The following is a 13,436-nucleotide window of genomic DNA, read 5'->3' as shown; positions in this document are numbered from 1 at the left end:
AGATCTGACCTGTAACTTGCCCTGGTTTGGTTCACGTGATGGTAGAAAGGTTTAAATGCAGACTCTGAAACATTTCAGACAAAGCAGTAACATCTCCATGAAGAAAAGTAGATGGCGGACCTGAAAAGATACACAATGCACCTTTAAGTATTGTGTAACATATTTATAGATATATAATGTCACAAATTAGCACCTAGGATGGCCAAATAATGCACCTTTATTGTCTTATAAACAGTAGGATAGTTCACTCCTTTTGTATTGTACATTAGCGTGGGTCATTAGCTCTCGTTCACTGCACTGCCCTGTCTCTAACACAGACAGATCAGAGCTTTTAAACCTGTGAGACTTTAAAACTGTGCTAATATCAACAGGAGCTGACTCACCACTATCTCTAAGCACTTAATTACACCATTGATTACTCCATGGATCGTGTTAATGATCACTGTTAGAGGTACACTGCCCAAATCTTCTCTAACCTCTCCTTAAAAACACAACAGCTTCGGGATGGTTCATGGACTGACATAGAAGTGTCTGTGGTCCATTTCATACAAAAAATATGTCTTCTCTAAGTAAACAAAAGACTGTTTATAGTTAACAAATCAAATCATATCGAGTCCTTATAAAACTTACCATATTTTTGGACTATAAGTCACACTTTTTTCATGGTTTGGGTGGTCCTGCGACTTATACTCAGGTGCGACATATATATTAAAATTTTTCACACTGACAGCCGACAGAGGGCGCCCTAGGCTTGTGTATCAGTATCTGCTACTACTATTACTCCTGTACCACTGTCACTTTGCTCTACTGCACATGTCTTCTGCAGAAAGAGCCTCTGTCCTGTCGGTATCATGTCAGTCGATCGCCGATTACTTCTGTATCACTGAAAATTAAAAATTGAAACAAACTTATAAAGACGACTGAGAAGACTGAACACAAATGCCCCCAAAAAGAAAATCATATTTTGCAGATTACAAGCTGCAAGTAGTGAAATATGCAGCCAGAAACAGTAATCAAGCAGCAGAAAAAAAGTTTGGAGTGAGCGAGAAACTTGTGACAAGCGGGAGGGTGCACCATGAAACTTCCCTGAAAGTCACTGGATGGATTGACAAAGCCTGGACGTTCAGTGAAAACCAAAACCATCCTGTCGGGATTCAAAAAGGTCGGAATAATTCTAATTGGAACTGATGCTGAGTCTGACGACAGCTACACAGAAGAGGAAGTAGTGCTCTGTTTATCTGCGGAGGTTGTGGAATTGCTCAGATGTGACACCGAGGATGAAGAAATCTGTGGATTCAGTGATTTGGAGTGAGATAGAGAGTTTGGTCATTTATTACGTTAACAGCCTGTTATTCTCTGTTCTATTGTTAGTGTGTCTTATAGTCCGGTGTGACTTATATATGTTTTTTCTTCTTCATTACGCATTTTTGGGCTGGTGCGACTCCAGAGTGACTTATAGTCCAAAAAATACAGTATTTTAGCATTACTTTGTCTTTAATATCTCTTGCTTTGTCGGGGACTGATTAAACTCATCTGTGTCTTTTCTTTTCCAGGAGTCTGTCAAACATCACCGAGTTGTTGTACCGCACCACAAACCCGGTCGACACGCAGTACGTCGCCGCCAACCAGCCCAGCATCTCCACGGTGGGCGTTATCATCAGCACAGAAGGGGTGGGGCCTGCTACAGGAAGGGGCGGGTCCGGGATGCGCCTGATGCTGGTTGGACGAGGCTACACCACAGGCCCTGGCGACATCCCACCAATCACCACACGCCGCTTGTCTCCTGTAAAGCCGCCCAGAAGAATGTTTTCCCAGGAAGATGAACTGGGAAAACTTGTGGTTGGGAGCTATTCTCAGTATAATAACCATTTTGTGAAAGCGTTTGTGCATGGGAAACACGTTTATTTCTTATTTTCAAGACGAGCCACAAGACCCAAACTAGAATACCAGACGTATGTTTCCAGACTGTGCCTTTCCGACCGGAGTTTTTATTCTTACGTTGAGATGCCGTTGTCGTGCGAGGGCGCGTTCAAGTACAATTTGGCGCAGGGGGCGTGGCTAGGGAACCACACAGGAAGTCCCGCCCTCTTCGTGGTGATGTCAGCGGGACAGGCCTCGACACCGGTGGCCACGAGTCGGACGGCGTTGTGCGTGTACAGCATGGAGCAGCTGGACGCCATGTTGAGGAGGGCGCAGGAAGTGTGCTACACCGAAGCAGGAAGACAGGAAGAGGTCTACATCGCCTACCAGGTCTCCTCCAAGTGTCTCAAACTGCCCAAGGTAAAGAAATGCACCACTTGGACTTATTCAGGTTTAGCTTAAAATAGAGTTGTTGACAATAGGGATGTAACAGTAACCAAAATATTGTTATATCATATCATCAAAATTAAGTCTCAATATAATATCAAATGTCATCTCAATCAGTGTTGGGAGTAACGAGCTCTAAAAGTAACACATTGATGTAATGTTTTTTGCTGTAATGCAGTAATGTTCGGCATTACAGGGAAAAAATTTTAATATTTTACTCTGTACAAATGTCAGTAATGCGCATTACAATGCTTTTTTAACCTGGATTAAAGTGGTGGGTTTTTCATTTTTCTTCATACAAATTTGCTAAAATCACTGCGATATCAGCAGCGGTGAAATGCCATCATTATGGTTCCGAATGTCAGAGGTGCACCCTGTAGATCGTTGGGTGACCATGGGCAAAAAGACTGGTGCGAACTCCACGCTACACGGGGCTAATCACAGCTGATGCCCGATCGCACTTTGCAGACACCCAGTTCCACGGGCTCGGGGTTTTTTCACAGGCGGTCCTAGATTCCAAGTCCTAGTCCAAGATTAGTCCTGGTTCAGTCCTCAGGTTTAAACCTGGTTTAGTTCTAGTTCAGTTCTGCTTCAGTTCTGGTTTAGTCCTGTTTAGTCCTGGTTTAGTCCTGGTTTAGTCCTCCTGGTTCAGTCCTGGTTTAGTCCTGGTTCAGTGCATATATGACACAAAAATTCGGCATCTTTGCACAGTTATTTTGATGAGAATAACTTAAAGTGCTGCAATAGTCCTGTAATATTTTACATTTTAAATACAGTAATATTGTAATGTAACAAATTACTTTGAAATGACAGTAACAAGTCATAAAAATAACTCATTACAGTTTTGAAGTAACTTGCCCAACAATGACCAAAATTTATCAATTTATATGTTTCTTTGCTTAGATTTATTGTTATGTTGGAGCAATAGCTCAAAACAGCAGGAAAGCAGGAACTATATAGACCATCCCTGACCCTTTGCTCTGTTTTAGTGAAAACAACATTGAAAAAATCATTATTATAAGCTCTTTTAAATCAGATTCATCACGTGTACATGTGAATGAATGAGTTGACTCTCTGCCCTTGAGTTCCTTGACGGTGGAAAAGCGCTGTATAAAACTGTGACCATTTACCATAAACCTTGAAACTTCAACAAAGGCTTTTCATCGCATTTTAAAAGAAAAAAAAAATAGCATATTCACAATTTTACCTCTACAAAACATCCCATTAAATACAGTGAGATACATATCGGGAAAATATCGCACAGATGTAGAGATTATCCCTAGTTGACAATGAACTAACTGATAAATAATATCTAAATATACAATTATTTTAGCATTTGTATTTGACGTTTTATTATTTACACAATAGTTTGAAAGCAAAAACACTTTTCGGATGGCCTGGCTCTCCCCGATGTTTGCCTGTAATACCCCACAGTATGGCATTAGACTTATCTATCTCCCTGGCGACAAGCAGGTGGAGCCACTTGATCAGATTACGGGTCAGATCTGTGGAGAGGCGACCCCACTCACAGTGAGAAGTTTTTGAGCAATAAAAGCAGAGGTAAAGAAATAAATGTTGAATAGATTCATTTAAAGACATACAGTGTACATTTTCATAGAGATAAACACCTGACGGACACCCAACAAAAAGTTACATAGTGCTCCTTTAAGATGAAGTAAAATCCATGTATCATTTGTTCATTCGTTGAACGGATAACGGACTGAACCAGGACTTAACCAGGACTAAACCAGGTCCAGGACGAGACTGGGACTGAGACCAGGACTGAGATCGGGACTGAGACTGGGAACAGGACCGGAACTGAGACTGAGAAATAACAGATAACGGACTGAACCAGGACTAAACCAGGACTAAACCAGGTCCAGGACTGAGAGCAGGATTAGACCAGGCCTGAGACTGGGCCTAAGACCGGGACTGAGACTGGGACCAGACCAGGGCTTTAAACGGTTTAGTCCTGGTTTAGTCCTGTTTTAGTCCTGTTTCAGTCCTGTTTCAGTCCTGGTTTAGTCTGGCATCACAGTTTAAGTCACGGAAATGGGAAACGGGGAATCAGCCGTTATCCATTTTTTCCATTATTCATTTAAAAACAACATCAAAAACTGGTTTTGGAGACAAATAATGAAGAAAATAGTTGTTTTTTTTATTTTCTTATTTTTTGTTTTATATTGAAAAACGAATGAACGAATGACACATGGATTAAGTAAAAATGTTATTATCTTTAGTTAATTTAACACACAATGGAAGAAAATAATGTTAAAATGCCAAGCAAGAATGTTTTAAACTGTGGTCAACTGGGCTGTTTTAAAAACACCAGTGATTTGTTGCATTTAGTTTTTAGTGGCATTTAGTAGTTATTATATTCTTGGAAATGACGTCGTCTTTTTCTGAGAAGCAGAATCTCTGAAAAAATGCCTGGAAAGTGATCACACAACACAACTTCAAAAGCAGATTTAACAAACTGTCGGCGCTGTACGCTTTGATCCAAGTGGTACTGGTGATGTCATAGTCTTCCTCAGCGGTGATGTCACAGGAGACGTCACAGATTAAGCGCCGGGCGACATCTGCAGCCCCCGACCCTAATCCAGACGAGATTACACTTAATCTGCAGCATCTGCCTCAGACGTGACCCACATCTGTACGAGCCAACGCTAAAGGAGCAGTGAATGTGGCGACGCAACGGACATGATGTTTGTGATATGAAACGGATGAGATTACTGTGACAGAGACAGGGACAGACAGGAGCAGACAGAGCAGACAGGAGCAGAGACAGAGGAGCTGACAGGAGCAGAGACAGAGGAGCTGACAGGAGCAGAGACAGGAGAAGCTGACAGGTGACAGAGAGCAGAGGAGCTGACAGGAGCAGAGTGACAGGAGAGACAGAGGAGGACAGCAGTGACAGGAGCAGAGACAGAGAGCATGAGAGGAGCTGACAGGAGCAGGGAGCTGACAGAGACAGGGAGACAGCTGACAGGTGAGCAGAGACAGAGGATGACAGGTGACAGGTGCAGGTGCAGAGCAGAGGAGCTGACAGGTGCAGAGACAGAGGAGCTGACAGGTGCAGAGACAGAGGAGCTGACAGGAGCAGAGACAGGAGGAGCTGACAGGTGCAGAGACAGAGGAGCTGACAGGAGCAGAGACAGAGGAGCTGACAGGAGCAGAGACAGAGAGCTGACAGGAGCAGCTGACAGGTGCAGAGACAGAGGAGCTGACAGGAGCAGAGAGAGGAGCTGACAGGTGCAGAGACAGAGGAGCTGACAGGAGCAGAGTGACAGGTGACAGGAGCTGACAGAGACAGAGAAGCTGACAGGTGCAGACAGAGTGACAGAGAGACAGAGGAGCTGACAGGAGCAGAGACAGGGGCAGACAGGTGCTGAGACAGGAACAGACAGGTGCAGAATCAGGAGAGCAAAGACAGGAGCAGAAACAGAGAAGTAGACAGGAGCAGGGTCAGAAGAACAGACAGGTGATGAGCCAGAGGATCTGACAGGTGCAGAGACAGAGGAGCAGACAGTAGCAGATATAGAGAATCAGACAGGTGCAAAGACAGAGGAAAAGACAGATGTGGAGACAGGTGCAGAGACAGGTGCAAAGACAGATGAGCAGACAGGTGCAGAGACAGATGAGCAGACAGGTGCAGAGACAGGTGCAGAGACAGGAGCAGAGCCAGAGGAACACTGTAGAATCGCTGCTGTAGATAAACTTGAGTTGATGTCGGTGTTGTTTTTTTGAAAAGCACCTGGAGTGAGCTGTTTTGTAAAACACTGAGGGGGTGATGTTAATGCACGAGAAGTATCTAAACTTGATAATATATTTCCCTTGACACTCGGCTGTTTCCTGGCTCCAGCTGGGAGTTGCTGTGAGTCCCAAATGGCGTCTGACTGGTGCGATCTGCGCTGAATCTATTAGTGTCTTTCACAAGTGTAAGTGCCTCTGCTGCTCCGTGGACCTTGAAACAAACAATATGACAGAAAGATGTGTTTTCAGCCAGAGCCATTCATTTGTTACATTTGGAGTCGGGCTGGACGGGCAGAAATAAGTGGGAGAAAAAAGGGAATGAAAAAGTGAACTTAAACACACGTACACAGAGAGATCAGGAACCCAGATATAACCAGATTAACCACTCTGCCACAATAACACAGTGAGGATACGCTTACGAGTTTATTTCTTTATTTCAAACGCGTGTATTCAAATTAAAATACAACTTTTAACTTGCACTGTGTAACTTGTCCGATGAAGAGTCTGTCACCTGCTTGTCTCCATGGAAATGTGCCTCAAATGTTCCACAGTATCACCGTAAACTTAAGAATCTTGACTGAAACTTGAAAGTCACATTAGAGGTTAGATTTGTGGAGAGGCGACCCCACTCACAGTGAGAATTTATGTTTTTAAATATATTTTTGAGCAATAAATAACACCTGTAGTAGTTGAATAAATGCAAGACAGGTTGGTTTAATAAAATACTGTGGACAATTTTAACCAAAACATCTCCATGGAGACAAACAGGATGCGGACTCTATCCAGAAAAGTTACATAGTGCACCTTTAAAAGTGAAAAAATGCATAGCACACTGAGATGGCTGATGTCCAAAAAAGTTTTATTTTTAAATAATGTTTCTGCAAAAAGATCATTTTTCTTTTCTTCCACAGTGCGAGTGCTGGGGTACTGTGGTCCAAAGCAAGAAAAATATCTGACGAAGGCTTTTTTTGTCGAAATGTTATTTAAAAATAATAAAGCTTTTGGACATCGGCCATATGAATGTGCTATGCATTTTTTCCACTTTTATTTTACTGTTCCTTGCATTTGCAAATCTACAAGAACTTTGGTGTGTGCTTTCTGTTTTCATTTGACAAAGTTGCACCTTTCACAGTCAAGGTAAAGAAGGTACATAGAAGAAAAATATACCAGTAAATAAATAAGTAATAATAAATTTAATTCAAAGTACAGACATCCTGTATTAACTTGTTACATTCAGTTATTGTACATCATCATGTTTAATGTCATATTTGTTACACAGTAAGTGCCCGGCAAATATAACATTTTTTCCCCCATATTCTCTAATCAATTTTAAAATACTTGGTTTTAAAACTCAATCAAGCTTTGTTTCAGACTGCAGTGGGTCCATAAAGAACATTTAAATACAGACAGAAGACAAACACAACAGTAATAACATTCAACTGTTCACCTCAAGTGTCATTATTGTTAATCACACTTCACATAAACCATAGGCTACAGCACATGAACCAGGACTAAACCAGGACTGAACCAGGACTAAACCAGGACTGAACCAGGACTGAACCAGGACTAAACTAGGACTGAACCAGGACTAAACTAGGACTGAACCAGGACTGAACCAGGACTAAACCAGGACTGAACCAGGACTGAACCAGGACTAAACTAGGACTGAACCAGGACTAAACTAGGACTGAACCAGGACTGAACCAGGACTAAACTAGGACTGAACCAGGACTAAACTAGGACTGAACCAGGACTGAACCAGGACTAAACTAGGACTGAACCAGGACTAAACCAGGACTGAACCAGGACTGAACCAGGACTGAACCAGGACTAAAACAGGTCAAAACCAGGACTAAACCAGGACTGAACCAGGACTTAACCAGGACTAAACCAGGTCAAAACCAGGAATAAACTAGGACTAAACAAGAACTAATTTTGGACTTGAAAGCGAGAGAGAGAACCCCAAGCCCGAGGAGCAGGGCGTCCACAAAGCGCGATTGGTCGACGGCTGCGTTTACTCCCCGTGGGGCGCGGAGCTCTGTGCTGTTCCTTTCTCCTGCGATCACCTGACAGTCTACATGGGCCGGTCCCGACACTCAGTCCTGGTTCAGTTTTGGTTTAGAGCTGGTTTAAACCTGGTTTAATCCTGGTTCAGTCCTGGGTTAGTCCTGTTTTAGTCCTGGTTCAGTCCTGTTTTAGTCCTGGTTTAGACCTGGTTTAGTCTTGGTTTAGTCCTGTTTTAATCCTGGTTTAGTCCTGTTTTAGTCCTGGTTCAGTCCTAGTTTAGTCCTGGTTTAGTCCTGGTTTAACTCCGGTTTGACATTTCACGTGGAGACAAGTGGTTCAACGGCCACTAAACCCCTGAGTCAAACCCACAACTGCTTTACTCACAGTATCCACAATAAAAAATACATTTACAAGTTCCTTCTTTTGAGTTAAGTTATTTTTGTGACATCCATTTTCTATATTTCCGCCAGCTTTTTGTTTCCACTTCCCTCCGTGATCTTAGAAAATATGAAAATAAAACCGATTATAACCTCAGTTTCACTATGTACCAGATTTTTTATTTATTTAATAAATTAAAATGTTAAAATGCCCCAAAGCAGATTTTAAGGTCAAATTGAAACCGCTATTTTCTTTCTGCACCCAGTTAGAGAGTGTTTTATCATCCTGCAAACCCAGAAGTGTGTGTTAGCATCCTAGTTGTTGTAAAATCAACTAGTTCTGTTCACATTTTTCATTTCAAGTGGCAAATTTTGATCTTTCTTTTCCAAATCTGCAGCTCTTCTGGGGTTTTGCAGTCTCAGTGGTCCAAGGAAGGAAGAGGGGTGACAGGAAACTACTTGTATTTCATTTCCTGCGTCGTGACCTTTGACCCCTGACCTCTGTGACCCCTCCTCAGTCTGGTTCAGGTGTCTGCGCTGATTGTAGATCCGCTGCTGAATTGAATGAGTTAATCTGTATTGATTCAGACCTGGTTCAATCCTGGTATAATTCTGGTAGCCCGGGTTTTGTCCTTTGTAGTCCTGTTTTTTCTCGTGTTTTGTTCTTGGTTTAGATCTGGTTTGGTCCAGGTTTAGTCCTGGTTTAGTCCTGGTTCGGTTCTGGTTTAGTCCTGGTTTAATCCTGGAGTAGTCCTGGTTTAGTTCTGTTTTAGTCCTGGTTTAGTCCTAATTCAGACCTGGTTCAGTCCCGGTTTAGTCCTGGTTCAGTTCTGGTTCAGCTCCGGTAACAACCTAGTTTAGTCCTAATTTAGTCCTGGTTTTGGTCCTGATTTAGTCCTGTTTGATCCTGGTTTTGGTCCTGGTTTTGTCCCAGTTTAGTCCTGGTGTAACCCTGGTTTAATCCTGTTTCAGTCCTGGTTTAGTCCTGGTTTAATCCTATTTTAGTCCTGGTTTGGTCCTGGGTTAGTCCAGGTCTAGTCCTAGTTTAGTTCTGGTTTAGTCCTGGTATAATCCTGGTTTAGTACTCGTTCAGTCCTGGTTCAGTCTTGGTTCGGTCCTGGTTTAGTCCTGGTTTAGTCCTGGTCCAGTTCTGATTTAGTTGTGTTTCAGTCCTAGTTTAATCCTGGTTTTGTCCTGGTTTAGTCCTGGTTTAGTCTTAGTCCTGGTGTAGTCCTGTTTTAGTCCTAGTTTAGTCCTGGTTCAGTCCTGTTTTAGACCTGGGTTGGTCCTGGGTTAATCCTGGTTTAGTCTTGGTGTAGTCCTGTATAGTCCTGGTGTAGTATTGGTATAGTCCTCTTTTAGTCCTGGTTCAGTCCTGGTTTGGTCCTGGTTTAGTCCTGGTTGGTTCTTATTTTAGATCTGTTTCTATTGACCCAGTTAATCTCTATTGATTCTCTTCAGTCTCAGGACTCGGTTCAGTCCTGGATTGATTCCGGGGAATTCTGTGGGAAAATGAAGCTGCATTAGTCGCTTTAATGAAGTGTTTAGTGGAAAATATTGTGAATAATTTTAAATTATTAACGCCTGAAGTCGAGCTCTGTCCAATCACAGAGAGTAATTGAAAATAGCTTTACAATTTGCATACAGTGTCTTATAATATTTTCCAATAAATCATGTGGCTTATTGCTTAAAGGAACACTGTGTAACTTTTCTGGAGGAGGGTCCACTGCCTGCTTGTCTCCATGGAGATGTTAAAGTTCCACAGTAAGATCCAGGTCAGGTCTGTGGATGAGAGCCAAGCCCTCTCACAGTAAAAATGTATTTGCTTTTAAGGTCTTTAGTGATACTTTCAATAACACTAAGATAGATATGTTTAATGCCATACTGTGGAACATTCCAGGCAACGGTTTTGGTCATGGTTTGGCCCTGGTTTGATTTTTACTCAGAGCTGGTTTGGTGTAGTCTAGAATTAGTTATAGTTCAATCCTCCTTTGGTTTATTTTTTAGGATTTCACCCTGGTTTAGATCTTTAGGTTTAGTCCTGGTTTAGTTCTGGTTTAGTCCTGGTTTAGGTCTTGGTTTAGATCTTTAGGTTTAGTCCAGATTTAGTCCTGGTTTAGGTCTTTAGATTTAGTCCTAGTTTAGTTCTGATTTAGAACTTTAGGTTTAGTCCTGGTTCAGTCTTGGTTTAGTCCTGGTTCAATCCTGGTTTAATCCTGGTTTAGTCCTGGTTCAGTCCTGGTTTAGTCCTGATTTAGTCCTGGTTAAGTTCTGGTTTAGTCCTGGTTTAGATCTTTAGGTTTTGTCCTGTTTCAGTCCTGGTTTAACCCAGGTTTAGTCCTGGTTTAGCCCTGGTTTAGTCCTGGTTTAGTCCTGGTTTAACCCTTGTTTAGTCCTGGTTTAGTCCTGGTTTAGCCCTGGTTTAGTCCTGGTTTAGTCCTGGTTTAGTCCTGGTTTAACCCTTGTTTAGTCCTGGTTTAGCCCTGGTTTAGTCCTGGTTTAGTCCTGGTTTAGTCCTGGTTTAACCCTGTTTAGTCCTGGTTTAGTCCTGGTTTAGCCCTGGTTTAGTCCTGGTTTAGTCCTGGTTTAGTCCTGGTTTAGTCCTGGTTTAACCCTTGTTTAGTCCTGGTTTAGTCTTGGTTTAGCCCTGGTTCAGTTCTGGTTTAGTCCTAGTTTATTCCTGGTTTAGTCCTGGTTTATTCCTGGTTTATTCTTGGTTTAGTCCTGGTTTAGTCTTGGTTTAGTCCTGGTTTATTCCTGGTTTAGTCCTGGTTTATTCCTGGTTTAGTCCTGGTTTATTCCTGGTTTAGTCCTGGTTTAGCCCTGGTTTAGTCCTGGTTTAGTCCTGGTTTAACCCTTGTTTAGTCCTGGTTTAGTCTTGGTTTAGTCCTGGTTCAGTTCTGGTTTAGTCCTGGTTTATTCCTGGTTTAGTCCTGGTTTAGTCCTGGTCTAACCCTCTGTTCCGTTGCCAGGCGTCTCTGGTGGATTACCCGTGTGGAGGGGAGCACACGCCCAACCCCATCGCCAGCACGGTCCCTCTCAACGCCACGCCCACTTTCACCTCCACCACCCACCTGTCTGCTGTCGCCACGGCAACGGAGGCGGGACTCACCATCGCCTTTCTGGGGGACCGCGAGGGGACACTGCACAAGGTGAGTACGACCATCGCCACAGGCCTATTATGTCCCCTGGAGGCCACCGTACATGAGCATCATCAAGATCTCAAGATTTTCCCTTTCCTACAAAGATTTGGTTTGGTTTAGGTTTAGATTGGTTTTGATTTAGGGCTACACAGTATAGGTGAAAAAAAAGACAATTTTTTGGGGGGGGGGGTTGGGTTTTTGGAATTGACATTTTCAATTTGAAATTCTTTTTTTTTTTTTAAGTGAGAAATCACTTCAATGAATGATGAACTAAGGCTGCTCGATAATGGAAAAAATCATTATGACGAATATTTTGGTCAATTTTGAAATCACAATTATTCAAATGATTTATTTTTTTTTGTTATACAATGCATTTATTCAGCATTTCTGTGTAAAAAAAAAAGAAAAAAAACTTAAAACAAATAAATAAATAATGCAGAAAAACATAAATGTATCTAAAATAAACTATATGTCCAGCTGTTCTACAATCTCTATATTTAAAAAATAAAATAAATATACGTATTTATATTAAAAATATCCCAAAATAAACTTTGTTAAGCTTTTCATTTCAACGCGATTATATGAGTTTGGAGATCGTTTGTCACAAATCGAAATCGCAATAAAAAATTCAGTTGATTGCAGAGCCTTAGGATGAATTTCTAAACCAGACATGTCAAACTCAGGCCCGGGGACAAAATTTGGCCCATGATATAATTATATTTGGCCCATGAGATCATATCAAATATGTATTAGAGCTGGCCCGCTGGCTACAGATAGACTATAGAGACATTATTTATTTAAAATGTTGTTATTATTTTATATTATGTTTGTTCCGGATTCAGTGTTTAAGCAAAACTATTACTAAACATTTATTTTAATAAGAGAATGTTTAACATTACATATCTCAAAAGAAGAGAAAACAGGCAGGTGTTGTTGAAATTTTTAAATAAATATTTAGTTTGGCCTACAAATTTTAAATTTTGGTCCTTTGTGAATTTGAATTTGATCTAAACTAACATACGCAGGGCTGTTGGTCTTTAGTCAATTAAACGGTTGATTGTGTATTAGCTGACTAATTCTTTTATTTAGATTATAAGGATTTGCATGGGAAAGCAGCGAAAAGGAGAAGTTAGTGAATGAAGTTAGCTGGAAATTTGGTATTTTCAGTATTTATATATAAAAAGGCAAATTAAACTCACAATTTGCAAGTTTTATGTGCACTGTTTCCGAATATGTTTTCCTGCATAAATATTAGTTTCTGCTTGAACTCATTTGCAGATGTAGTTTTGTGAGTGCAGTTCAGGACAGATACATAGATGCTAGAGATGCAACGATATCCAAATCTCTTGGTACGATATTATCATGATTCGATATTTTAAAGAGGCTGATATAATTGTAAATGGGAAACTTTTTTGCTTTTAAAATACTATAAATAATATTTTTGGTGTGAATTATTTCCGTCATAATCCCAAAAATTCAAGTAAAAAACATATTTCTTCATGTTGTCTGCGCTGAAATGAATCATGGGATATGTAGTTCTCGATGTTTATTAGCTAATGCAACTATGAAACTTGTAATCCGATATATTGTGACAGTCCACGATATTATTGTGAGACTTTTGACGATACGATATCATGATATTTTGGTTTTTGTTACATCCTTAGTAGATATGTAATAGTTTTGAGAGATTTTAGTCTTTTCCTTTTCTTTAGTCAACTACAGCCCTAAACATAAAAGTCCCATATTAGAATGCAGATCGTACACACACTATATTTTGTACAAAGATAAAGGAAGCAGAAGAAGCGGGTTTAACTCAATATTTGGTCAAATGCGGTCTCTTCCGTCATTA

General features: G+C 41.2%; 1 protein-coding gene across 1 annotated transcript in view; it reads left to right on the top strand.

The window, feature by feature from the left end:
- plxnb3 (plexin B3) overlaps window positions 1-13,436 on the top strand; it is a 212,713-nt gene that overhangs the window by 153,208 nt on the left and 46,069 nt on the right. The window contains exons 4-5 of the mRNA XM_055165762.1: window positions 1,554-2,280; window positions 11,417-11,596. Of these exons, the coding sequence (XP_055021737.1) occupies window positions 1,554-2,280; window positions 11,417-11,596 (907 nt within the window). The remainder of the gene's footprint in view (window positions 1-1,553; window positions 2,281-11,416; window positions 11,597-13,436) is intronic.

This window comes from Boleophthalmus pectinirostris, unplaced genomic scaffold (genome assembly GCF_026225935.1).
Source record: "Boleophthalmus pectinirostris isolate CB_2022bp ecotype Guang Dong unplaced genomic scaffold, ASM2622593v1 HiC_scaffold_8, whole genome shotgun sequence".
Classification (NCBI taxonomy): Eukaryota; Metazoa; Chordata; class Actinopteri; order Gobiiformes; family Gobiidae; genus Boleophthalmus; species Boleophthalmus pectinirostris.
The sequence above is the reverse complement of the archived record's forward strand: the minus strand, read 5'-3'. Positions and strand labels throughout refer to the sequence as shown.